Raw genomic sequence first — 26,722 nt, forward strand, 5'->3', positions numbered from 1 at the left:
CCCGTTAATGGCTGATTTGGGGCTAGAGCCTGGTCTGCTGACTGCCACTCATCGGAGCCCCTGGCTTGCCCCCTCACCCTGTTTTATCCCACTTGGGGTACTGGGAATAGAGCAGGGGGCCACTCCCGCCCGCACCTTGCTCCACCCTGACTGGCTGGATTTGGGAGACCCCTTCTCTGACCACTGGCCATGCGGGAGGAAAAGGTTCCTGCCCAGGCTCCAGGTGGGGAGTGCGCTGCCAGGATCCCTGCCACCGGGGTGGTGCTGACAGTCCAGAACGGGCCTCTCCATGCCAACACCTGAGGACGTGGTTGCACTGTCCCTGTGGAGGGCATAGTCGGGGATGTGCCCTCAAACCCAGGCAGAGGAGAGCCATGGGCTGGGGACCTGACGGCCTGGTACGGAGTCCAGAGGGGCCTCAGTTCCTGCACTCTCCTGCTCTGTTTACAGACAAGCCTCTGTCCTGGTGAGGGGGAAGGGGTGGGGCCGAGAGCAGGTGCCAAGGTGGCACGAGGCTGGGCATGTGCCTGGTGGTCTCAGTGTCCAAGGCGTGTCAGACACCAGGAGGTGTCGCAGGGAAGACCCCTGCCCCCACCGGGGTATCTTGATCTCTTCAGAAGCTGACCTCTGACCTGGGGTCAGCCAAAAGTCCAGGCACCCCACCCCCCAGCCTGGGCCCAGTGTCTCCCATCAGAGTCTTGGCTCTTCTTATGGCATCTGACACCAGAGGGGCTGAAAATAGCCCTGGAGGAGGGGAGGAGGGGCTATTTAAAGGACCTGGAAGGAGCAGAGGGAGTGAGGCTGATCATGGCCACTTCTGAGCTGAGCTGCCAGGTGTCTGAGCAGAACTGTGAGCGCCGGGAGGCCTTCTGGGCTGAATGGAAGGATCTGACACTGTCCACGCGGCCTGAGGAGGGGTGAGTGCTGGCCAGCGGGGGGTCCCTCCTCTCCTCCCCAGCCTTAGGAAGCCCGAGCACAAAGTTTCTCGGGGTGGGGTCACCCCTCCTGCACCCACCGGGTCCCCTGCCCAGCCCGTAAGTGGAAGGCACCGCTCAGGAGCTCAGCGCCCCTCCCCTCTCCCCCCAGGTGCTCCCTGCATGAGGAGGATGCCCGGAGGCATGAGACCTACCACCGGCAGGGCCAGTGCCAGGCGCTGGTGCAGCAGTCCCCCTGGCTGGTGATGCGCATGGGCATCCTGGGCCAAGGGCTGCAGGAATACCTGCTGCCTTACCAGCGGGTGCTGCCGCTGCCCATCTTCACCCCCACCAAGGTGGGCGCCGCCAAGGAGGAGCGCGAGGACACCCCCATCCAGCTGCGGGAGCTGCTGGCACTGGAGACAGCCCTGAGTGGCCAGTGCACGGAGCGGCAGGACATGGCGGAGATCACCAAGCAGTTGCCCCCTGTGGTGCCTGTCAGCAAGCCAGGCACCCTTCGTCGCTCTCTGTCCCGCTCCATGTCCCAGGACGCACAGAGAGGCTGAGAGGGACTGTGTCTCCCTCTTCACTGGGCTGGGCCCTTCCTGGCTAGGACCATGGAGGGGAGCTGCTGGCCTTGGATGCTTTGTAGTTTGCCCAAAGTTGGGGGCTAGGAGAGGAGGGAGCCAGAGGCCAGGATGCCTGGTTCCCCTGAGTTCCCAAAGGGAGGGGAGCAAGGACAGTGGGCACGAAGTGTTGAGAGCTGGGGCCAGCACCGCTGAACAGCCCCAGCCCAGGAGAAGGGACGAAAGATGGTGAGGAGGGAAAGAGGTGCCTGAGAGGGGCGACCCAGCTTCAGAGGACAAGGGCGAGTGTAAGGAGGTGGGAAATGCCCGGGAAAGGCTTGGAGAAGACCAGAGGGAGGGGGATGTGAAGAGGGCAGAGGCGGTGCAGCCCCCAGCACCCTCTGTTAGCGCTGCAATAAATGCTCAATCGTGTTCCAGTTTCATGTCTTTCCTTGTGGTTGTGGGGGCCACCCATTGGTGTCACACACACACCTCCCCTCCACCCCCATGCTCACTGCTGGGAACAGGTCCTGCATGGGAGCTAAATATGGCAGAGCTAGTGGATACGCCCATGTTTGGGGGGCGGGTAGAGCTGTAAACAGGGGGCCGTCTGTCCAGTCCCCCTCCGGTTCGCTGACTCTGCTGTGCAGTCTGGCCTCCATGTCCAGTCCCCTGGCTCAGGGCAGTGCCCAGGAGGCCAGCTGGCAGGCAGGGCTTGTTTGATCTCTTGGAGAATATGGAGGGAGCTGGCACTAGGACTGTCCTTGGCTGTGTCTCCCTGTGTGGATGGGGTCAGTGACCCCGAGGCTGACCTGCCTCAGCTCTGAATCCAGACAAGCAATCCTCGGCTGGGGCCAGGCGCTCGCTCCATCTCTGGAGCCCAGGGTGGGGCGCTGGGGGTGGGGTGGGCGTAGGTTCCTGTCTGTGCCCCCTGCAGCTGTTGTGGTGACTCGTGTTCCAATCTGGCTGCCCGCAAGGAGCAGGCCAGGGGCTGGTAGCCTGCCCAGGGCAGGGGCACTGGGCTGACCCCCGGGGTCCCACGCCAGGAAAACCCTGGAGCCCGCCTGCGGCATCCACTTCCTGTTGGGAGGTTAAGGGAGACCTTGGCATCTTGGCAGCCTGGCCCAGTCCCCCGGAGGGGGCTGGGGAGGGAGAGGGGGCAGCCACCCAAGACCAGCGGGATCCCAGATCCCTGGGCCCAGAAGCTGAGGCCGCGCCCCCGGCGCCCTCCCGCCCGCACCTGGGGCCCGCGCCCCGACGGGACCGGAACGTCCCGAGCCTTCCGCCCCCGGCGCCCCCAGATAAGTGGCTCCGCTAAGTGCATTAGTCCCGCTCGCGCTCCTATCGCGGCCGGCATCGCACGGGCGGGGCGCGCTCCGCTCTGGGCCCGGGGCGCCACCGGGAAGCCGGGACGGACTGTCCTGTGCGCAGTGGGGTGGGCGGAGGGCGGAGGGCGCCGGGGGACGGAGGAGGGGTCGGCAAGTGCGAAAGGGAGGCCTGGAGGAGGGCGTGGGGCGACCTAACCACGGAGAGGGGTGGGTGTTGGACAGGGCGTCCCGGGGAAGGGGCGCCCCGCGGGGGGCTGGGCCCTGATGGAGAGCGCTGAGCGGGGGACGGGGGAGAAGGGATGGCGGGCCGGGCAGAGGGGTGCATGGCCGTGGGGGCGGGAGGAGAGCGACGGGGGCTGCGGGGGGCCGGCGGGGTGGGGATCGCAGGGTGACGGGGCGGGAAGCCGAGCTGCGGGCCGGGAGAGGGCCAGGTGGCAGAGCGTGGCGGGCGGCGGAGGAAACGTGAGCGGGGGCGGGACACATGTCCCCGCGGTGGCCGCCGCCCACCCGTGTCTGCGGCCGGGACGCTAACGGAGATGGATGGGGTGAGGGGGGGCGCAGCGCGCGTGGCCCCGGGCGGTTCCGCGCTCCGCCCCGCCGCACCCCCGGCCGCGGAGGGATGGGCGGGGGTCCAACCGCAGATAAAGGGGCTGTGCGGGCGGCGGGCACCGGGGGGCCTCGGTGGCAGAGGAGCATGGCGAGCATGGCAGACCCAAGTCCCGCCGCGGGAGCCGCCCGGGACTCGCACCCGGGACTCGCGGAGGTGGCGACGGCCTACCAGCGCTTCGAGCCGGGCGCCTACCTCCGCAACAACTACGCGCCCCCGCGGGGGGACCTGAGCGTGGCCGACGGCGTCGGGCCCTGGAAGCTGCGCTGCCTGGCGCAGACCTTCGCCACAGGTGCGCGGGCCCCCCCCCCCCTCCGGACCAGGAGCCCGCAGGCAGCGGAGGGGCGCGTGGGAGAGCCAGTGCGCACCCAGGAGCAGGGAGTTCAGAGGCGAAAATAGAAGAGGGAGAGGGGCGACAGGAGAGAGACCCACCCGGGCGGGAGGACGCTCAGAATTGAGAGGGGAGGTGGGCGGTGCGGGACAGAGAGCAGGAGGGATGGAGAAATAGACAGGGATTGGGGAAGAAAGAGACACCTGGGAGAAACGGCCGCACCCCACTGAGTGCCCCCTGGGAGGTAGGTACTGAGCGTGTCCAGCACGGTCAGGGGTGAACCCGAGAGGCGGCGGTGAAGGATTAAAGCAGACAGACAAGAGAAGAAAGCTGGGTCCGGGTGGGACGCTGCTCTCTGATGGAGAGACAGAGCCGCGGCCTGCAAGCCGGTCTTTATTTTATAGCAGATTCCACGCGGCAAAGTAAGGGGGTGCTTACAATGTTCTCGTGGGTTTCGAATGTACTCAGTTACATGCACCTGAACTCGATCAAGCTTTGTTTTGGCAGCACTTGCTGCACCTCTCGCACCTGGGACCACAGGTTCGGGCCATAAGGTCAAGCTTACAATAGCCTTTGGCTCTAATGGTGCTGGGAGGGCTTTGCCCTCCAAGCTGGGACTTTGCCAGGAGAGGACGGTGCCCTCTCTTTAGTCCGAGGCTTGAACCTGTCCAAACGCCGTAGCCTACGTTTTTAGGACTCTGGTTAGTCCTACTCCACAGCCAATGCTTTTTCCAGAGAGAGACACACAGAGGAAGAAGGAAGAGGGGGAGGGAGGGAGGGAAGGGGAGGAGGGAGGGAGAAGCAGGGCCAGGCAGGCACCAGGACCCTCTTCCTCTGCCCCGTCCAGGTGAGGTGTCTGGACACACCCTCATCGACATTGGTTCAGGCCCCACCGTGTACCAGCTGCTCAGCGCCTGCGCCCACTTCGAGGACATCACCATGACAGACTTCCTGGAGGTGAACCGCCAGGAGCTGGGGCTGTGGCTGCGGGAGGAGCCTGGGGCCTTCGATTGGAGCGGGTACAGCCGGCACGTCTGCCTCATTGAGGACAAGGGGTAAGGGCTAGGGCACGAGGGTCTGGCGGGGGGCTGCCCATGGAGTGTGCGGGGAGGGCAACAGAGGACTGAGCCTGGGGCGTCCTAGCCGGGCCGGATGATGCCCTCTGTCCCTGCAGTGAGTCATGGCAGGAGAAGGAACGCCAGCTGCGAGCGAGGGTGAAGCGGGTCCTCCCCATCGACGTGCACCAGCCCCAGCCCCTGGGCGCTGGGAGCCTGGCGCCCCTGCCTGCCGACGCCCTGGTCTCTACCTTCTGCCTGGAGGCGGTGAGCCCTGACCTTGCCAGCTTCCAGCGGGCCCTGGACCACATCACTACACTGCTCAGGCCTGGGGGGCACCTCCTCCTCATCGGGGCCCTGGAGGAGTCCTGGTACCTGGCTGGGGGGGCCCGGCTGGCGGTGGTGCCCCTGTGTGAGGAGGAGGTGAGGGAGGCCCTGGTGTGTAGCGGCTACAAGGTGCGGGACCTACGCACCTACACCATGCCTGCCTACCTTCGAACAGGCGTAGACGATGTCAAGGGCATCTTCTTTGCCTGGGCCCAGAAGAAGGTGGGGGTGTGAGGCCCCCGTGCGCCCAGTGCCAGCAGCCCTCAGCCCTCAGCTTCCCTATTACCTGAGGCAGCACCTAATAAAGAAATGTCTGTCCTACTGCGTGTCAGTGCTGTCTGTGGCTCTCCTGGGAAGCAACAAGGGCCCAGAGCTCTCTCTTGTGTTGCGGGGGTGTGGGAGGCACCCACCCTGGCCTTTTCCCCCCGGAAGCTTCCATGAACACAGATTTCTGTATCATTCATCTTGCCCAAACTAAGGAAGGCTTAGGTGCGAGGGACCTCCGTCAGCACCTGCTGTGTGCCAGGCACCTACTGGTGCACTGGCTCTCAGACTCAGCGGCAGGTCCTGTTATCCTGTTGGCAGGTGACACTCCTGATGGCTCAGACCAGAGGGGAGGCTGGAGGGGGAATGAGGAGACTGAAGTGGAACTTGCAAGGGGCAGGGTTACAATCCAGGCACAAACCAAGACCCGGGGAAGTGAGAGGAAGAACAAGCACCAGCTCCCTCCGCCGGCTCCCCCACAGCTGGCCTGGGGCTCCGTGGGCTCTGCTGTTGCTGTGTCTGGTCCCTGCCATCCCCACCCCCACATACCTAGGCAGAGACCCCACCTGTCCGCTGCCTCCAGCCAGCACTGTTTCCTCCTTCCCTCCCGCCCAGCGGTTCTCAACCTGTGGGTCGCGACCCCGTTGGCGGTGGAACGACCCTTTCACAGGGGTCGCCTAAGACCATCCTGCATATCAGATATTTACATGACGATTCATAACGGTAGCAACATGAGAGTTATGAAGTAGCAACAAAAATAATTTTATGGTTGGGTCACAACATGAGGAACTGTGTTTAAAGGGCCAGAGGTTGAGAACCACTGCTCCAGCCCGTCCTACTCTCACACGAGCTGAATAAGGGCAGGTGAGGCTGAAAATTGGTTTATTAAGCAAGTCCCTGCTACCCTCCGACCTTAAAATACTTCTCAGGATCAAAATAAACTTGGCCGCGTCCCTGCAGTTGGAGTCCTAGCAGAGTGCCCCTGCCCCCAGGAGAGACAAGGTGGCAGGGGAAGAGCCAGAATCCATAGGCGAGGGTGGGAAACACACACAGGACAAGGAGTCCTGCACCTGTACCAATCAGAGAGGCTGCCTTTGAATGGAAGTTTCTGGAGCTGCACATTGTCCTTGTGGGGCAGGAATGGACGGGACTGCCAGCGACTAGCGGGGAGTACCTTTGCCAGGGTGCAGGCAGAGAGTGGCCTGGGCCGGCCAGCCTCAAGAGCTCAGCAGGCCTGGCACCAAAGTGGGGGGGGGGAGACAGGGAGGCTGGAGGGGCCCAGAGGATCCCCACTTCCCTCCTCCCTCTGCCTCCCAAAGGGCTGGTTCTGGTTCTGGTTCTGGAGGGTGATCTGGAGTTGTGTGGGGCCCCTTTGTGGTTTGCAAAGGGAGGGGGGCCCCAGGCAAACACATCCACCAACACACACAGCCTGGACACCCACACCCCCAGCCAGATCTTGGGGCTTTGTGCAGAGTTGGTGCTCAATAAATGGTTATTGACGGTACTGAATCCCTCACCCTGCTCCAACCTCCCCTCACTGTGGCACATCCCCTGCACTCACACTCAGTACACGTATCTTCCCCTAACCCACACTAACCTGCCTGCTCCCCCAACACACACACTCGATTTATTTTTAAATTTTTATTGATTTTAGAGAGGAAGAGAGAGAGAGAGAAACATCGATTTGTTGTTCCATTTATTTATACATTCATTGGTTGGTTCTTGTATATGTCCTGACCGGGGATCGAACCCACAACTTTGGCACATCGGGATGCCGCTTTAACCAACTGAGCTTGAAGCCCCGGCCAGGGCTTAACAACACACGTTAAAGCCACTCACCCCCACCCCCACGCCTCCACACTGCACCAGGCCAGGGTTCACACACACTGCCCCACCCAGCATCCCGCTCACCCCAGGCCTGTGCCCACCAGTTCCAACTGCTGGTCTCTCAAGACCCCACGGGGTGGAATGCATCGGGCCTGGAAACATGGGCAGCCAAAGAGCAAGCGTCTAGTGCCACCTAGTGGTCCCTGGAGGAGGGCACGGGGGTAACAGGAGGAAATCCCACTGCATCCGAGACGGCCTGGCACCTGGTCTCCGGGCTGGACAGAGTCTCTGGCAACCATCAGGCGGAGAGGGGATGTGAGGAGGTGGCTGGCTGACGGGCAAGCAGAGGCCGCTCTCCTCTTGGCAGAGCTAAGAACACAGTTCAGTTCAGGAACCAGAGGGGCCGCCCCTCCTCTAGCCCCAGATGCTCAGAGGCCAGGCCCCAACACGTGCCTGTGAGGGCCAGGTGGGGGCGAGCCGGGTGGTGGGCCTATGACATGATTCTGGGCCCACACCCTCCAAGTCTAAGTTCAAAAAATAAATCATCGCAAGGGCTGGGGAGGAGAGGAGCCAGCAGGGAGCGGGCAGAGTCCCCACGAGGGCAGGCTCGCTCCCGGGCCCTCAGTCCAGCTTCGATTCCTTCAGCAGGTACAGGCTGTCCTCTTCCAGGAAGCTGTGAGCAGAGGAAGGAGCCACTGAAGCCCGGGCCCGAGGGCGCCCCCTGGTGGCGGGGCGGGGTGCGTGCAGGCAGACCGCAGGGGGGAAGCAGCAGAGAACCGTCTCCCCTGAGAGCCGTGAGGAAGGGCACGGGGAAGGCGAGCCCTGGGCAGCGGGCACTCACCTGAAAAAGAGGACGTGGACGGGGATGGTGCTGATGTGCCAGATGGCGTGGGCATCCAGGACCCAGAAGAGGGGCGGGAAGTCCAGCAGCTCGAGCAGGGACAGCCCCTGCAGCAGCAGGACCACCGCCATGCACTTGCGCACGTGAGGCAGCTGCTGCCGGTTCCACCAGCACCAGGCCAGCCACCACACCACGTTCACCAGGCCTGGGGGAGGGGGAGAGGCTCAGGCCCTGGACCTCCTCCACCCCCCCCCCCCCCCCCGCTCCCCCAGCCTCCCCGCCCAGTCTCCCCTCTTCTACCCCAAATCTTCTCCCTCCCCCCACCCAAGGCTCTCTTAGAACCTCCTTCTCTAGGAACAGCACCAACTCCTCCCCCCACGCCAGCAGCTCTGCAGCTGTCCCGCCCCCGGGCCCCGGCCCTGCCTCACCAATGGCCACGTTGGCCGCCAGGTTGTAGCCATAGTCAAAGCGGACGAGGCTCAGGTAGGAGACGTGCGCCGTCAGCATGAGCAGCAGGAGGGCCCGAAAGGCACTGGCCACCGTTGGGCGCTGCAGCCCCACAGTCCTGCCCACCATCCAGAGCTGCTCAGATGGAGGGTGGCCCGTCCCCAGTGGCATTCCCGGAGGCATCGCCTCACCCCAACATCAGTACCTGGAAGCCACTGCCCCCCTCCCCCACCAACAGGCCAGCTGGGCAGGCCTCCCACCCTCCCCAGGGCCTGGGCCCGCAGCCAGGGTGGGCTCACCTGACACAGCACAGGTAGATGGAGTGCAGGATGACGGTGGAGGCACAGAAGTAGTCCATTTTCTGAGGACAGGGAGAGCTGGATGAGGGGCCGGTGGGAGGGGAGCAGGGGGTGGACAGGGCTTCCTGGGGGGCAGGGCCCAGAGAGGACCCACCGGGGATTGGGACAAGGAGGGGTGGCCGAGGCCCCGCCTATGGTCAGTGGGGTTGCTGTCTCCTGCTGCTTCTGCCTCTTGCTGTTTCACTTCTGAAGGTAACAGACTGAACGGTGTGTGCATATAACACAACATTAAAACACTGCTCAGCAGAGACGCTTCAGTGGCGTTGGAGGGCGCCTGCCTCGATGCCAGAGCATCAGAGCGTGCCCCGGAGTCCAGAGGCAGCCGGAGCCCCAGCTGTGGGCTCCGCGCCCCTTCGCTGCTGGGCGACCCAGGCCACGTGATCTCCCCTTTCCAAGGCTCAGCTGCCTCATCAGTTAAGAAGAGCCAAGCCCTGGCAGGTTTGGCTCAGTGGGTAGAGCGTAGGCCTGTGGACTGAAGGATCCCGGGTTCGATTCCGGTCAAGGGCACATGCCCGGGGGCTCAATCCCCAGTGGGGCGCGTGCAGGAAGCAGCCAATCAATGAGTCTCTCTCATCATTGATGTTTCTCTCTCTCTCTCCCTCTCCCTTCCTCACTGAAATCAATAAAAATATATACAGTGGGGCCTTGACTTAAGAGTTTAATTCGTTCCGTGACGGAGCTCTTAACTCAAATTACTCGTATGTCAAATCAATTGTGAACGAGTGAGACACGTGATGCTGGGCTGATGTTTGGCATTCACTGTGACGTTCGCTGCGCCCACTAGCGGTGGGGTATCTGAAGCTGGCTCGGAACCCGAACTTTAGCTGACGGCTCGTTAGTCGGGACACTCGTAAGTCAAGGCCCCACTGTATATATTTTTTAAAAAGAGCCAATAATCATCACACCTACCTCACAAGGGCTGAGTGAGGCTCCCGCGCCCTAACAGGTTAACAATGCCGGGCACAGAGCAGGGCTCCCTGGGCAGAGTCAGCAGGAAAACTAAGCCGGCTCCGCCCCACCCCTCTGGGCGCAGAGAGGGAGCAGGAGGGGTGCTCACCTCTGTGAGGTCCGTGTCCTTGGTGTGGAAGACTGTGGACCAGAACCAAGCATTGAGGGAGACCTGAGGAGGGAGGGGCTGGTGAGTGTGGCCCCCCAAGGAGGGAGAGACCCCCCGCATAACATTTCCAGGCCCCCAGCTCACACCTGTCTCACTTTGGGGAAGGGGCTCTTCAGAGCAGAGCAATGTGCTTCCCCTTGCTCCCGGAGCCCACCAAACAGATCTGTGCCCCTCCCCTCCCGCCGGCCCAGCTCCCTCCGGCCCCGCTTCCCCCCTGAACCCCCCAAGGGAGTGGGGGTTTGAAGCCGCCGCAGGTTTCTGGCTTGGCCTGGGAACCAGTTCTGGCCAAGTCAAATTCCCTGGTTACTCAATCCTAAGACAACAGCCTGGGGGGGCCTCGCCTCCTGCCCCAACTGGCAGGTGAAGACAGCCCCACCTGGGCCAGGGGAGCCAGTGACCTCAGCCTCTGGGGGCGGGAATGAAGTGGGTGGGGTGAGGGGCTCGAGCCAGCGTGGGGTGTGTCTGGAGCCAGCAAGCAAGAGAGGGAGAGGAAGCAGATCCCACTGGGGCCAAGTGTGAGGAGGAGGAGGAGGAGGAGGAGGAGGAGGAGGAGGAGGAGAAGGCTCCGCCACCCGAGCCCAGCTTCCTCCTGGCTGGGCCAGCCCAACCCGCTGGACCAGTGGCTGCTGCTCCGAGTTCTGGGAGAAGCGAGGAGCAGGGCTGGAGAGGCGGCGGTGGTCAAGGGCCCAGGGGAGCCACTGATGCCTTCTTCCTGGAAATTAACTGCCGGGAGAAAGTACACATCGTCTGGCGAATGAGCCCTAGATCACTCACGTGGGCCTGGTGCTGGCACCTCTTTAGGGACCGCTGTATCCATGCAGAGGCCCACATAACTGAAAGATGGGTGGGCTGGGGCCGACATACATACTTGGACTGGGCGGAAGGGCTGGGAAATCAGTGACAAGCAGTCAAAGGAAGCAGCAGCCAGCCGGGACGCCCTGGAGGCAGGGAGGGATACGCTAGGGTGGGACAACCCTGCCAGAGATGGGCAAAGGCGGGAGCGGCTCACGTGGGTCCAGGACAGCAGGAAAACTGGCCAGGCAGGGGCCGAGGGAGCAGGCTGAGAAGCCACTCTCCATCAGGCACTGCAGCGGGAGCTCAGACAGGAGGATGAGCCCCCTCCTGCAGGCCCCAGGCGGCTTCTGAGAGAACGGGAAGGGCAATGGCGAGGGGCCCGCAGGGCTCTCCTTGCTCCTCACCAGCCTGTCTGGCCTGGGTCCTGGGCTGAATCTCGCTGTTTATGCTCAAGTCCTGGGACAGATGAGGCTGCCCATGCTCCTTCCTCCTCCCAGCCCTGATGGCAGGTGGTTATTCTACGTGCGGTTATTTCCTGTTCTATCCCTCGTGCTGCCCCTTCCCCAGGGACGGTAATGGAGGCATGATCTGGAGGCTAGAAACGGGACAGAATAGGGTGGCTTCTTGGACGCTGCTCCCACCAAGTGTGATGCTCACAGTCAGCTTGGGGAGAGGAGCAGGCCCAGGGCTGGAGACCCAGGTGATCACGTGGGCCAGGTCTCCCAGGCAGGCCTGGAACAGGGACCTCCTTGGGGAGAATGGCCCTGGAGCCAGTGTGAGAGGGAGGTGGAGGGGAAGGCAGAAGGGACTGGAAGCCAGCCAGGCCTCCTTGTAATCCGGCAGGAAGGGGGAGGTGACAAAAGACTGAGCTGAGTGGCGGTTGGAACGCGGAGAGCAGGGGAGGGGCGGTTTGCACAAGGCCGGGGCTGAGCTGTAGGGCACAGGGGTGCGGGCTGCTTGGTCTCCTGTCCAACTGCCTCTGCACCCCTGAAAAGTCCCCTCTCCACTGGGTAGTGTCCCATTCTGGGGAGCTCCTCTTCAGGAAAGATAGTGGCATTAAGAATATAGGCCCTGAGGCCAGACAGCCAGGGTTCAAATTCCAGCTCTGCATTCCCTGTGTCTTTGGACAGGCTATTTAGCCTTGCTGGGCCTCAGTTTGCTCATCTGTAAAATGGGAACGATAACAGTGTTGACAAGGATTTAAGGAGTAACACAGGTGCAGTGTACAGCCCAGTGTCCAGGACAGGGCACAACATGAGGTGTTGTTTCTCCCTACCTTGATGACCAGCATGAGACCCTCACACCTCTCCACAGACCCGAGAGGCCAAGTCTGCCTCCCGCTCTCCCTGTAGGTCAGGCAAGTCTAGGTGGAGAAGGGGCGGTCTCCCCACAGCTGCCCAGGCCCATCCCACAGTTCCAGGCCGGGGACAGAATGTCGGAGCCTTTACAAGAGATAGGCCCTTGGTTCAAGTTCTGACTTAGGCCCTAAGTAGCAAATGGCTTCTCTGTGCCTCAGCTGCCTCACCTACAAAACAGGGCTAATAACAGTGCTCACTGCCTGAGGCTCCCGAGGACGGTGTCTGCGAAATGCCTGGCACAGAGAAGCCACTCAATAAACGGCTGCTGTGACTTGTGGCCTGGTATACAGTAGGTGCCACATAAATGTCAGTTTCCTTCATCGTCCAGCAAGCTGACCCCCCACCATTTCCCTTTACCTGACCCCATCCTCCTCTTCCCTAAGGGTCCCAATGTACCAGGTCAGACCCCGGGTCTCTGACCCCAGAACACGGACGCCTCAGCCATGGGAAGAGCCCCGCCTCCTGGCTCCTGAGCTCCTATCCCACCAGGAGGCACTGAAGGGACACCAGTTCCCTTCACTCAGTTTGTAATCAAGACTCAAGTGAAGTGGACAGCGGGACGCGACGCAGAAGGAAGGGAAAGCCCCCCAGATGCAAGTGTCCCGCTGTTCCTGGACACCTTAGCCAAGCTCGAGTAGAACGGGGAGGCAGATGGGGTGACTGGCCAATCAGAAAGGCCAGGAGGAGGATGGGCTGGCCCAGCAGGCGCCAAGAACTTCTTGTAAACACGGAGGGAAGGGGGAGGCCAGGGGCCGGGTGCCAGTGAGGGTGGAAATGAAGGGGACAGGGAAGGCTGGGTGGAGGGAGAGCGGGAGACTGTTTCGGTCTGTTGGAAAATAAGAAAATTGAGACAAAAATATCCCAGCCGTGAAACCGGTTGGAGGCCAAGTGAGCCAGATCTGTCAGGAATTCGACCCCTGTGCTAAGCCCCAGTGCTCGGGCTGTCACTGACACCGTGGTGGTGGGGACAAGTGGGTCTTTAAATAGCTCGGTGTCTCAGAAGTGGGGGAGGCAGAATGTTAAATATGACGCCTGCTGCCAGCCTGCCCCTTACCCCCGCCCCCTCCCAGGCCACGGTGTCTCACCCCCTGCCTCACGCAGGGCAAGCCTGCCCCAGCTCACTCCTGAGAGAGATGGGGGGGAGGTGGATGGAGAGGGGAGGAGGTGGGCGTTTCACACCAAAAGGACGGTCTGACTACCTACCATTGCCGGTTTCACCAGCTCTTGCCTGATTGCTGGGAAGTCCTTTCTGAAGTCTAACCCTCATCCTGCTGCAGCCTTAACCCAGCTCCATCTCTTCTTGAAGTTTCCTCAGCAGAAGAGCACAGTCAGCCCCCAGCTCCACAAATCGCCCTGCAGGTGGGCCTCCCTGGGACCCCACTCTCACCCCTACCCCTGAGGTCCTTTCCTCGCGGGATGAAGGGGCAAGGAACTGGGTTGGCCTCTGAGCTTTGGCAGGGAGCAGGGGCTCCCAGTGCCATCAAGTCAAAGGTCCATGGTATACAGAGCTCTGAGGGGCTCCCCCAAAGCCTGCCCGCTGCCCAGCAGAGCTCAGACCTAAACCTCAACGCTTCATTAGTCCTGCTGGGAGCAGGGTCTCCTCACTTCCCAAAGGAAAAGATTAAGGCACCCCCCCCCCAACATCTAACCTGGAGCAGGTGAGGGGCCTTCCCACCCCACCCCAACAGAAACCAGGAGCCCCACTGCTCAGAGGACCCAGCCCAGGACAAAGTCCACTGCCACACCCTCCGTACAGGCAGGATCCCTCCCTCCTGCAAACACAGGACGAAAGATCAAGCGTAAAATCCAAACTGGACCATTAAAGGGAGCGCGGATGCTGATGCTCTGTCCCTACCGATGGCCTGAGGGGAGTCCCTGCCCCAGAGCAGTGTTCTGTAGGGCGTCCTAAGACACAGGCCCCAAGGGTCTGCCTCTCCCCACCTTACAGCTCCTCTCTGTCCCCAAGGGCCCTCAGATGCTCCTGGGAAGTGTGACACCCCAGCAAGAAGGAAGCAGAGGGCAGATGACAGTGGAATGAAAGCTCCGAGAATCAGGGAGCTGCAGACAGGAACCCTGAACTGACCGCAAGGCATGAAGACTAGCGGGGACCCTCTGAGGTCACGGTTCGATCCCAGTCACAGGCCCAGGTGGCTTCTCCGTCCCCAGTGGGGGGCGTGCAGGAGGCAGCCGATCCATGATTCTCTCTCATCATTGATGTTTCTATCTCTTTCTCTCTCCCTTCCTCTCTGAAAACAATAAAAATATATTAAAATCCACTAGCCCCCTGCATTCACTTCTGCCCCCTCCAACCTGTTTTCTATACAGCAGCCAAGATTAGTTTTCCAGATAATATATTCATGAAACTCCTTCTCTCTGATCCTCAAGATCTGAAGTGCCCTAAGGCAGCAGTCACCAACCTTTCGGACCTCACGGACTACCAGTGGCCCGCTGCGCCCAATGTGCCCCAGGCTCCTCATGGGCTGGCTCCGTCCACGGCCCACCTGCTCACCAGGCTCACACCCCACTTCCTGGCTCCCTGCAAGGCAGGCCTCCTGGCCGTTTAGGTCCTCATATAACCTGAGCTCTCTCCTGCCTGTGCACATTCCGAGTCTTCTCTATAGACAATGACTTCTATTTTCCCTGAACTCACCCAGTTAAGATTCACTTACCATTCTGATCTTTCCTTGCATACCCCTTCCTCAGGGAAGCCTTCCCTGATTGTCCCATACGGATCTAGTCCCCTGTCACATGCCCCTACACCACCTCTCTTCCACCGAACTTTTACATTCAGTTGTGGGATTAGTGCCAAAGGGCAGGGAACCATCTGTTTTTTATACATGTTTGGATCTCCAGCACCTAACAAAGTGAGTGGCACACAGTAGGGACTCAATATGTGAAGGATTGGCTGCTTTTATGTCAGGAAGGTGAGTGAGTGGAGACTGTCTCCCTGAGTCTTACACAGGCAGCTCTGACTAGTCACACTGAAGCTCAGAGCCTCCTCCGGATACTCAGATGGAACGTATTTCGGCTCCCCCCCCCGGCCCCGCCGTGCTCTAAGACCAGGCTGGGAGCTAGAGGGAGTGCTGTGGCTGCCACTGCTTCCCGGCCGGGGCTAGGGTTGCGATTGCTTCAAGTTCTCCAGAGGGGCCCCTGGAAAGCCCCGTGGCTTCCTACCACCATCTCCCTTCTGTTTGTCAGCTGCCCTATTGGTGCTTTTAGTGGCTTCCTCCTGTAGGCAAGAACGATGTTTCTTTACTCTCGCCTTCCTTCCCAAATAGCCTGGCCTAGGACTCCGCTAGAAAGGCAAGGCCCGACTCAGCACCTCCCCTTTGTCTTCCCAGGCCTGGCCACCCCTCAACTGCAACTGTGGTCCTGGAAAACACAGGGGAGCTTGGTGGGTGGAAGCCCTAGAGGGGGAGAGTGGGGATCTCAGTTTCTCTTTCCTGGATGAGGGTGTAAAGCAAGAATCCTGCCAGGGTACCTACCCAGGCGAAGGCCATGCAGGTGGGGTACATAGGAGAGGAGGCTGGCACGAAGGTGCGGTAGCGACAGAGCATCACCAGGCTGGCCAGCCCATTCAGGAAAGAGGCCACAGCAGAAGCTGGCTCTTGGAAGAACAGGAACCGGGAGAAGGGCCACTGAAAAAAGGAACACATGGGGGGGGGGGGGCTGACCCAACCTAGCTTTGACTTGCTGCATCGATAGTTCCTCAGCTCTGGGCCTGGCCAAAGCCTCAGGTCCAGTCCCGTTGAGTCAGTCAGCTCCCTCCCAGTCCCTGGCTGAGGGTCACCCCTCTATCCTGGCCAGCACTCGGCACTGTAAGCCTGGTCACTGGGAAGACCGGGTGGGCCAGTACAGATGGCTCAGTATGGCGTGATAGAACCAGCACAGTCCTGCCATCTAGAAGACAGTGGTCCTCATCCTCCTCTACCTCTGACCACGGCCCTCTGAGCCACAGCTGACTCTGTGACAAACCGGGGAGAATAATTCTTGCCAACAACAGACTGGAACAAGACCATTATCGGATCATGCCCAGCCGGTATAGCTCTGTGGTTGAGCACCAACTTATGAGGAGGTCACGTGCCTGAGTTGTGGGGGGGACCCCCAGTAGGGGGCATGCAGGAGGCAGCCGATTGCTGATTCTCTCTCATCATTGATGTATGTGTTTTTTAATTTTTATTGTCTAAAGTTTTACATATGTCTCCTTTTCCCCCAATTGACCCCCTCCATCATCATTGATATTTCTCTCTCTCTCCTTTCCTCTCTGAAATCAATAAAAAATATATTTTAAACATATCATAATCATATCAAAAGGCACCAGCAGACTGTTCCTCCCTAGGCAATCGGAGGGGTATTGCTATCTTAATCCAGGCTCCAACTGAAGGAGCAACAGAGGAGATGCTGGGGTAGGTGAGGGAATTTGTCCTTGCAGCAAGGTAGGCATCCACCAACTCTAAGAAGCCCAGTGCCACGCTCTGAGGAGACCCTAGATCTTATTCCAAATCTAGAGGCAGGACACAGTGGTCCCATCTGATTCCCATATGAAAACCAGTATATTCTGAGAAGAACAGGCACCTGTACCAAATCCAGATTACCCCACCCTTCAGACTGTGCAGTCCAACTTGGAGGAGGGGGGGGCATATTACTCCCACCACACTCCCACCATCTACCTTCCCCGACCCTCCAACTCACCTTGCCATGGAACTGAGGCACTTTGTGACCTTCCTGGAGGTAGAGGCCAACGGTAACCCACATACACTCATACTTACAGTCGTCCTGACAGGTCCAGCCTGAAACAGATAAATTGGCCGGGTGAACTACCCAGTATGGGAGGCACAGAGAGAGCTTGAATAGGGCCTACACTTGAATGCAGGCCAACAAGATCTGCAGGTTGAGGAGAACTAGAAGAAATCTCAGAACTCCAGGTTCCCGCGTGGATGGAAAGGAGATGGGACATATACATGAGGAAAGGGGCACGTGTGCGCTCCGGGGGGTGGAGGGGTATAGGGAGCAAACAGAGATGGTTCTTCTCCTTTCTCTCAAGACGAGGATCTTGGCATCTGATGGACTCGTCTATGGATTCCTGGGTTTACGCTTGCCTTTCCTGAACTCAGGGTTTGTGCTCGCTCACCAGGGAGGAACACTTGCCATCTTAACTCCCTCTTATAAAAGCAAAGCCCAAATTCTTCAGTCTGACTTTTAAGGCCCCACGTTGTCTTTCCAGCTTTCTTGCCCAATACTCCTTTTTATGCATCCTGCTCCCCGAGTACACTAAGCCTCTGGATGGGCCTTCATCTGCCCAGAGCCTCCCTCTCTGTGTCCCCTGTCTAGATGGGGAAGGGATAGTAAAGAGAACGAACTTGTCGTTAAACGGGCCAGAACTGGACACTCTACATACCACTTACTGGCTGTGTGACTTTGGGCAGGCGCTTAACCTCTCTGAGCTCCCTATCTGTAAAATCGGAATCCACCTCGAAGGGTTGTTAAATGGACTATTTTGACACCTGTCACACAGAAGGTGCCCACGATGGCCACAGGTCCAAATGCAAGGTATCCCTCAGGAAGCCCTTCTCGAGATGTTCTAAGATGGTCGCTGCCCCCAAACCCTCAACGCTAGAAAGGAATCCTTCCTCCCCTGTGTGGTCCTGTTGCCGAATCTAAAGATCCTTTATGGCTCGAGTCATCCTGCACCTTGCACTTGAGAAGCTCGTCCCCATGGGGACTGTGAGCATCGAAGGGCAGGAGCCTGGTTTGATTTCAGTGTCATTCCAGGGCCCTGGACTCTGGACTATTAAATAAGTACCCGTTTGACTGAATACATATAAAGTAAATGAGAGTTTCTGGGAAAACAGAACTGAATGATGAGCCTCTCGTTATCCTGGGGCTCCACTCACACTCACAACGAGTCCTGGGTAGGAAATTAAGGCTCAGACGTTGCAGAGGGGTATTTGCCGGGGATGAGAGAGAGGCGGGGCCAAGGCGAGGGGCGTGGCTCACGGGGCGGGGCTTACCTGCTAGGCTCATGTAGATTGGCTGGCGGGAGCGGAAGTGCTTCAGCGCGTCCCCTGAGCAGTTCCGTTCCTCGCAGCGCAGCACGCAGTCGCGGTACACCGGCTCGCGGTCGCCCTGGGAGCCGCTGGCGAGCGTGGCCACTCCGGCTAGCAGCACCAGCCGCGCGGCCCGCCCGGCCATCCTTCCCCTTGGCCCTCCGCCGGCGGAGGAGCTCGGGAGCCTTCACATCCGGAGTAACCGGAAGTACTTTGATTTTCTTCGTTTCTCCGCTGACGTCTACTTGGTTTAAAAAGAAAGTACCCGGATTTCCGTGGGCGTCCGCCCCGCCCCTTGCTTTACTCTCATCTCCATATAAAGAGGCGGCTGGGTGAAGGGAAGGAGGACGCCAGGTGGATTAAGGCGCAAAGTGAAGGGGTCCTTTATCTACATCCGTCTTTGCCCCCCCCCCCCCCGGGTCTCTGTTTGAGGGCGGGCTATGTCTCTGCACCAGCCTTGTTGGGCTTCACTTCCTCTGCCCCCGGACCTGTGCTCTCCCGCGCCCTCTCCTCCGGCACCGGCACCAGCACCAGCGCCGGCGCTGGTTGAAGACCATCTGTCGCTTCAGCAGCCTCTGGACGACCCTCCCCGCCTCTCCCTCTCCCTCCCGTCCGCGCTCCGTTTCCAATCATTCAGATCTGACCGTGTCACTTGCCTTCCAGGGATGCCTTCCTGGCTCCCAGGTGCCGCAGGATGAAACACCCCCCAGGCCCTGCCCGCTGGGCCCCTGCTCACTGGTCTCCGTCACTCCCCTGCCCCAGACCCACCTCCAAGGGCCGCGCCTCTGCAGCCGCCTGGCTTCGTCTCGTCTGCTTCCGTCTTATTCTCACTCCCTCTCATCCTGCTCCCAGTTTAAGCGCCACTGCTGAGGGCGGTACCACGTGGAGGGCGATGTGCCGTACAGGGGCCTGTTTTCCCCAGGCCGGCGTTAAGAACGAGTTGTTGTTGGTTTGTTTTTAAATGAATGAGCGCTGTAATTAATCGTAAGACTTCGGGGGCCACTCCAGGGTTGTCAACTCGCCAGCACGATTCAGAACACACTGAAAGCAGGAGAGGTGCACGATTTCAAGGGAGATTAACGAGGAGCACCTTTAGGAATAGGACACTTGCCTTAGCATTGCCCCGTCCTGCACTGCCACCAACGCACACTCACACTCACACACACACACACACACTCACACACTCATCCATCTCAGTGAAGCTGGAAGCCTCCCAGTTAAAAGGTGCATAATTAGTGTGTGTGTGTAAATGACTGACTTTCCTCCTCTCCTCCTCTCTTCACCCTAACCCTACTCAACGTTTTCTTTTTATCTTGGGAGGTGAAATGAGCAGGAAGTACCATTGGATTGCGTTCACTTACACATTAAGCAAACATTTCCTGAGCCCTTACCTCCCGCACAAGCCAGGCGCAGCATTCATACTGTATTTGTATAGTGTCCCCTGGAGCTGAGCACCGTAGGTACTGATTGGGCAGCTGAAATCAACATAACAACCCCTCAGCCCTTCCAGGAGCTGATCGGAAACAATCAGGGGCCAACGCTACTTTGCATCTGCTAGACTAGTCGTTTTCTTTTTTATTTATTTATTAAGGTATTACATATGTGTCCTTATCTCCCTTTTATAGCACATTATTTCATTCTGTTCTTACTGTAACTCTGGAATGAATGTTTGTATGAGGAAATACAGGCTTAAAGAGGGTGAAATCCTCACAAAGCAGGGTTCTCTCTTTGAGAGAACTCCAAATTAACTAAAAGGGTTTTTATTTATTTGTTTTTAATGTATTTTTGTTGATTTCATAGAGGAAGGGAGAAGGAGGGGGGAAAGAAACATCGGTGATGATAGAGAATCATTGATTGGCTGCCTCCTGCACACCCCACACTGGGGATGAACCATCATCTGATTCATAGGTTGATGATGCTCAACCACTGAGCCACCCAGGCCAGGCACTATAAGGTTTTTTTTAAAAAATATATTGATTTTTTACAGAGAGGAAGGGAGAGGGATAGAGAATTAGAAACATCAATGAGAGAGAAACATCGATCAGCTGCCTCCTGCACACTCCCCACCGGGGATGTGCCCGCAACCAAGGTACATGTCCTTGACCGGAATCGAACCTGGGACCCTTGAGTCCGCAGGCTGACACTATCCACTGAGCCAAACTGGCTAGGGCCTATACGGTTTTGTTTTTTTTGTGTTTTTTTTTAAGAACAACACTTTCAAGTTTCCAGTTTTGGAAACTTTATTCTATATTATATCAAACACATTAATATAATGTGGCAATATCCCACAATAAATAAAACATAAATAGCCGAAACCGGTTTGGCTCAGTGGATAGAGCGTCGGCCTGCGGACTCAAGGGTCCCAGGTTCGATTCCGGTCAAGGCATGTACCTGGGTTGCAGGCACATCCCCGGTGGGGAGTGTGCAGGAGGCAGCTGATCGATGTTTCTCTCTCATTGATGTTTCTAGCTCTCTATCTCTCTCCCTTCCTCTCTGTAAAAAATCAACAAAATATATTTTTAAAAAAACCATAAATAGCTGTATATAGTTGAGTTGCTGTTAATAGTTGACATATTTTATATGCATTTAATAAAAATATTAATTTTTATATTTCTCTTATATTTTGGAGCTAACTTTAGACATTAGTTCAGGTCTTAAACATGTCATAGGTTCTTGAAAACTCATACGTACATGCCTGATGAGGAAAACAATCCAAGGGTCAGGTGGAGGGCGAGAGTGGAGACTTCTGTTGTGCTGTCCTGGTGGAAGATGGGGTGCGCTCTCTCTAGGACCTCTCCTGTGGGTGCTCTCTCTCAGCACAGCCCTGCATCTCTAGATCATGACGGGGCCTCCTCCTCTCCCAACTTTTCAGTCCAGGGCCACCTCTTCCCCACTGAGCTTCATCTGCTTCTGACTTTCCTATGTGAGTCACAGCCTTCAAAGTCATCAATTCATTCCTTCAACTCAGGCTTATTGTGTGTCAGCCATTGCACAAGGAAAAAGAAAGATGCATCAGAAATGGTTCCCAGTCTGGGGAGGAGAAAGACAAAGCAAACAGTTCAGTGTGCTGCAGGCTCATAGGCAAAATGACTATATTCTTAGAACAAAAATTGGGGGACAGCCTGCAATGAAGATTCTTTGTTCATCAAATATTTATTGCAGTTTACCATGTGTGAGGCTCTGGATACGGAGTGATGAACAGGACACTGTCCTTCTGAAGTATGGTAGCAGTCATCTCAGGTAGAAACTATAGTTTAACTTTAACCCTGCTGTTTGGTTTCTGTACTTATTTGTTTGCTAAAATAATAGAAAAGTTATTTTGATTTTCTGAATTATATAAATTATCCCATTTGATTAAATACCCTATTGATTGTAATGTGAATATCCCATGGGTTGTGGTCATACTGGTCTTAGAAAGCACATTTTCCTTTACCTGGGAAGGACAGCACAGTTATCCCAAGGTCAGAGGGCTCCAGTTAACGTGTCCCTGTTGACTCACTGTTCCCGAGACCCCAAAACTATAATTTAGATAACATGCTTAAGTCTGACCAGGTTCCTCATTTCAGACCCGAGGGCTCTAGATAATGTGTTTCTGTCAATTCAGTGATCCGGAGACCCAAAACTGTAATTTAGATAACATGCTGCTTCTGCTCCTGTAAACTTTTTTTTTTAAATATATTTTATTGATTTTTTACAGAGAGGAAGGGAGAGGGATAGAGAGTCAGAAACATTGATGAGAGAGAAACATCGATCAGCTGCCTCCTGCACACTCCCCACTGGGGATGTGCCCGCAACCAAGGTACATGCTCTTGACCGGAATCGAACCTGGGACCCCTGAGTCTGCAGGCCAACGCTCTATCCACTGAGCCAAACTGGCCAGGGCTAAACTGCCTTTTTTGCAAACCAGGTTCCTCATTCCAAACCTTGGGATGTAATCAATACCTTTGTGATCTTTGCCTATATAAGTCTGGTTTTGCGGCCATCTTATTACTATGAGATTTGGGGAATGGCCCCTCATAGTCCCGGATTGCAATAAATGTGACTCTTTAATTCGACTTCTTGAGGCGTCCTTCTGTGATTCGCGGGGTACATTACAGTACTTCTCATGGTCAGAGAAGGGAGACAGGCAATAAGCAAGTATCAAACAAAAGACTAAGATGATTTCACTGCTAGTGTAAGAGCTCATCGGTGTGATCACCATACAGGAGACTTTAGCACTATCAGGCTATCAATTACACATCACCCTTAAACCAGCAACTCGCACAAACCCTCAACCAGCAACTTTTCTCCTAGGTATATCTACACAAGTGCAAAATGGTATAAGTATGAAGCTATTCATGGCAACGTTGTTGGTTATTTTCAATAGGAAAGGAAACAACTTAAATGTATGCTGATAGGGAATGGATTACATTGATTGAGAGAGATCCATTCAGTTACAGTGGAATACTGAACAAAAATGAATAGGAATGGAGCAGATTCGTAAGGCACTGACATGGAAAAATATTCCTATTCTTGGTAAGTATGAAAAGCGAGATGAAAATGGTATATGTGTGTGTATGTGTGTGTGTCTATACATGTTACCTCATGTGAAGAAAAATAAGAGTATATGGTGTTTGTTATTTTAGGGAAAATATCTAGAAAGACATATAAGAAAGTGGAAATAGTTGTTGCACCTGGACAGAAGTGAAACTGGGTTACAAGGAAGTGAGGGACACTTTTTATTTTTATACCTTTTAAATTTTGTACCATTTGTATATATCATCAATTAAAAAGAAAGAAAAATGTTTTGTTGTTGTTTTTAATCCTCACCCGAAGATATTTTCCCATTGATTTTTAGAGAGTGGAAGAGAGAGGGAAAGACAGAAATATCAATGTGAGAGAAATACATCAATTGGTTGCCTCCTGCACGCGCTGGATCAGGGCCAGGCCGGGAGGGGCCTGTAACCAAACCGAGGTACAAGGTACATACCCTTGACCAGAATCAAACCTGGGATCCTTCCGTCTACAGGCCAGTGCTCTATCCACTGAGCAAACTGGCTAGGGTAGGAAAAAAATGTTTAAAAAAAGTGGATATGGTCACACGTGTCGAGTTATATCATTGGATAATGTAATAGTGAGAGAGAGAGTAAGGGGGTGGGGAGGCCGGAGAGGCTACCTTGAGTGGTCAGAGAAAGCCTTTTTGAGAAAGTAACAGTTTGAACCGAAACCTGCAGGACCAGAAAGAACCGGCTCCGCAAACACCTCAGGGCAGATTGTTCTAGGCTCAGTGGACAGGGAGTGCGAAGGCCCTGAGGCAGGAACAAACTTAGCATCTTTGAAAAACAAAAAAGAAGGTCAAGGTGAAAGGCTTAGGGGAAGGGAAGCCATTGGGAGGTGTGTTAGCCCTGGAGTGAAGTAAATGATCTGATTTTTATTTAAAACATTTACTTTCACTGTTGAGGGGAAGAAGGAGGGGTGGGGCATAGGGATTGAAAGGGGAGGAGAGCAGCACTGGGAGATCAAAGGCGAATGCTTCCTTCAAGGACAACTGATGGCGCTTAGACCAGCTGGTGGTGGTCCTGGGAAAAGGGTAACCGGGAGGGAAAATCGTAGACGGAAGAGAAATGGGTACGGAAGAGAAATGGGTCGATCTTAAAGAATGATTGGCTGCAAAGGGCAAGGAAAAAGAAAAAACAAAACAATGTGGGTTCAGTGAATAAAATTATTTGAAACTAGAATTGTCCCCCCTAAATCAGGTCGTCATGATTGCCATAGTTTTAGGCTTCTAGAAGCTTCTTAGCGTTGGGGTGAGGGAAATTTTTCCCTGACTCTTTTAGTACTTGTGACTGGTGAGATAATTCAAAAGATATACAGCATGACCCCTGGCCAGGTAGCTCAGTTGGTTAGAGCATCATTCCAATACACCAAGGTTTTGGGTTCAATCCCTAGTCAGGACACAGACAGAAATCAACCAATGAATGCATAAATATGTGGAACAAGGAATTGATGTCCCTCTCTCCCTCCCTCCCTCTCTTCCTCTCTCTCTCTCTAAAATCAATATTTTTTAAAAGATATACAGCATATTAACAAGAAAAAAAGTCAAGTTTTAATATGTGCTCACAGGGAATTCACATAAGCATGAAAATTCCAAAGACGACGGACAAAATGACGTATACATGTTATTTGGGGCCAAAGAAGGGAAGGTAGGCAATTCATAGACAAAAAAAAACTGAGCAAACATTTGGTAAACACATTCTCGCAGGGCTACCTACAAACAACGGGACAAGGGAAATCTAGCAGAGGGATTTTTGCTTGGGTGCCCCCCTGCCTGCCACACTTCAGTCATGTGTGCTGAGGTGACTACGCTGAGGTTGCCTTGCTAAGCAGGATCTTCTGTCTGCGTCCCTGTAGGCAGGTGACGGGAAGGTAACACAACAACAACTCCCAGGGCGGCGCATTCTGGGGAGACTTGTTCCAGCCCCCAGACTAGTCTCCTCTTCCTCACATCCAAAGCAAGCAAACCCTCACTCACAGCCCCAGTGCTGCTTCCAGCAGAAGCGGGGTGAGCTCCGGGTTCTGAAGGGCTAAATGGAGCAGGAAGAACCGGTGCTTGTGAAGTAAAGAATTTGAAATTTGGCAGAGGGATGGTTCAATAGGGCTTTAAGGGATCAGCATGGGGGTCTGAAGGGGTCACTGCTCCCTACTCCAAATCGTGAGACTCTGTGACCAGAAGCCATTCAAGCAAACTCTCATATTTCAGACGACAAAGGGAAGCCTGTGCAAGGCCACGCAGCCCAGTGACACTTTCCGGAAAGAGCTCCAGCACGCCGTTTGTTGTTGTTGTTAATCTCCACCCGAGGATATTTCCCCATTGATTTTTAGAGAAAGTGGAAGGGATGGGGAGAGACACACAGAGAGAAACATCTGCAACCCAATTATGTTCCTTTGACCAGGAATTGAACCTGCAACCCTTGCCCTAACCGGTTTGGCTCAGTGGATAGAGCGTCGGCCTGCGGGCTGAAGGGTCCCAGGTTCAATTCCAGTCAAGGGCGTGTACCCTGGTTGCAGGCACATCCCTAGTAGCGGGTGTGCAGCTGATCAATGTTTCTCTCTCATTAATGTTTCTAACTCCCTATCCCTCTACTTTCCTCTCTGTAAAAAAATCAATAAAATATATTTTAAAAAATAAATATTTCATTAGATGAATCAAGTTAAACTTAAGAAAAACAACAAACAAACACCCGCGACCCTTGGGTGCATGGCCTGACGCTCTACCACTGGGGCACTCCACCCAGAGCTGCCCCGGTGCATGTTAAGTGGCAGCACAAACACACTACAACACAGGAGATAGGAACACACCCCCTGACAGCCTGTATGCACAGGCCGGGACGGAAGGCACGTGTCCCTTATGTACATGCACTAAAGCCAGGTGAGGCTGAGAGAACAGAGGTTTTGCTGTTGTTAATCCTCACCTGAGGATATTTTCCCCATTGATTTTTAGACACAGTGGAAGTGAGGGAGTGGGGAGAGAGAAGCATCGATGTGAGAGAGACACATTGATTGGTTGCCTCCTGCCTCACTAAACAGGTTTGAATTTGCAATCCAGGTATGTGCCCTTGACTGGGAATTGAACCCATCACCCTTTGGTGTGAGGGCTGATGCTCTAACCATGTAGCCATACCGGCCGGGGCCCAGGGAGATTTTTGTCTTGGCAAAACAGCCTAGGGAGAGAGAAAGGCCTTGGGCCTGCACCCCGAGATGGGGGTGAGAGGGACTGAGGGAGGCGGTCAGCATGCCCAGGGTCAGCGTGTCTGACGTGCTCCCTTTTTAACCTCAGGACTGGGGTTAACCTTCCAGTGGTTAGGTTGCAAGTATTCTTAAAAGGCCACCTTTTGGAAGTTCAGATAGATTTTCTGACCAAAACCTTCCAAATCACTCTCCAGTGGCCCCAGGGAGGCCTGGTGCCCACTTTCTGCAGGCCCTGTCCCAGTAACTAACTCATACAGACGCTCCCCCAGCAATCCCAGATCCGAGGCCCTGTGGGGTAGGCCCCAGTTTGTGGCCTGGACCTCGGACTGTGAACTGTGAACCGTCTCCTCCCTTTTTCTGTTTGTTTTCAATCCTCTGACCCAGGCTGGCAGGTGAGGAAGGCAGAGGGAGGAGACTCTGGTGCCAACACGCAGCGCATGCGCGCACGCACATACACACACACACACACACACACACACACACACAGCCACACACAACAGAGTCTCCTGAGGCCCCCAGTCTCAGTGGCTGGTCAATGATTGATTGGCATTTCACAGGCTGCTGGTTCCAGACCCCAGTCTGTTGATCCTGGAGGTCACCTTCCCTAAGCCAGAGCCCCTCCTGCCTCTGCAGTGCAGTGGTCACCTCCGCTGCTTAGAGGCCAGGAACCTGTCGCCCAAAGACCCTCTCGTGCAGATCTCACGCATCTGTCCTCTGGCCCTTGGTTGGCTCGCCTCTGCCCTGTTGTCTTCCTCCCCGGGTCCTTACCGGACCCTGCTGGCACACTCTCAGGCTCCTCTAGCAACCACAT

The 26,722-nt window shown here is 56.1% G+C and overlaps 3 protein-coding genes across 10 annotated transcripts; 2 read left to right on the forward strand and 1 right to left on the reverse strand.

The window, feature by feature from the left end:
• The first annotated feature begins 761 nt into the window (after positions 1–761).
• TCAP (titin-cap) lies at positions 762–1,912 on the forward strand. Its single transcript, XM_059670901.1, has 2 exons — positions 762–917; positions 1,087–1,912. Exons 1-2 carry the CDS (start codon positions 808–810, stop codon positions 1,478–1,480), a joined length of 504 nt encoding a protein of 167 aa, XP_059526884.1. The 5' UTR covers positions 762–807; the 3' UTR covers positions 1,481–1,912.
• Positions 1,913–3,191: 1,279 nt separating this feature from the next.
• Positions 3,192–5,443, forward strand: PNMT (phenylethanolamine N-methyltransferase). Its single transcript, XM_059670898.1, has 3 exons — positions 3,192–3,707; positions 4,594–4,801; positions 4,921–5,443. The coding sequence occupies exons 1-3, from the start codon at positions 3,290–3,292 to the stop codon at positions 5,360–5,362; spliced, it is 1,068 nt and encodes a 355-aa protein (XP_059526881.1). The 5' UTR covers positions 3,192–3,289; the 3' UTR covers positions 5,363–5,443.
• A 1,575-nt stretch (positions 5,444–7,018) lies between these two features.
• Positions 7,019–19,253, reverse strand: PGAP3 (post-GPI attachment to proteins phospholipase 3). Of its 8 annotated transcripts, none has more exons than XM_059670879.1 (9): positions 18,952–19,200; positions 18,148–18,427; positions 16,829–16,926; positions 15,622–15,774; positions 9,924–9,986; positions 8,807–8,868; positions 8,489–8,625; positions 8,061–8,265; positions 7,697–7,892 (listed from the first exon to the last, which is right to left on the reverse strand). In XM_059670879.1, the coding sequence occupies exons 2-9, from the start codon at positions 18,326–18,328 to the stop codon at positions 7,841–7,843; spliced, it is 951 nt and encodes a 316-aa protein (XP_059526862.1). In that variant the 5' UTR covers positions 18,329–18,427; positions 18,952–19,200; the 3' UTR covers positions 7,697–7,840. The 8 variants fall into 8 exon arrangements, with proteins under 8 accessions (XP_059526863.1, XP_059526866.1, XP_059526862.1 ...); XM_059670878.1 differs by having other exon boundaries at positions 18,148–18,424; positions 18,952–19,199; XM_059670880.1 differs by lacking the exon at positions 8,489–8,625 and having other exon boundaries at positions 7,019–7,892; positions 18,148–18,424; positions 18,952–19,223.
• Positions 19,254–26,722: the final 7,469 nt, after the last annotated feature.

This window comes from Myotis daubentonii, chromosome 16 (genome assembly GCF_963259705.1).
Source record: "Myotis daubentonii chromosome 16, mMyoDau2.1, whole genome shotgun sequence".
Taxonomy (NCBI): domain Eukaryota; kingdom Metazoa; phylum Chordata; class Mammalia; order Chiroptera; family Vespertilionidae; genus Myotis; species Myotis daubentonii.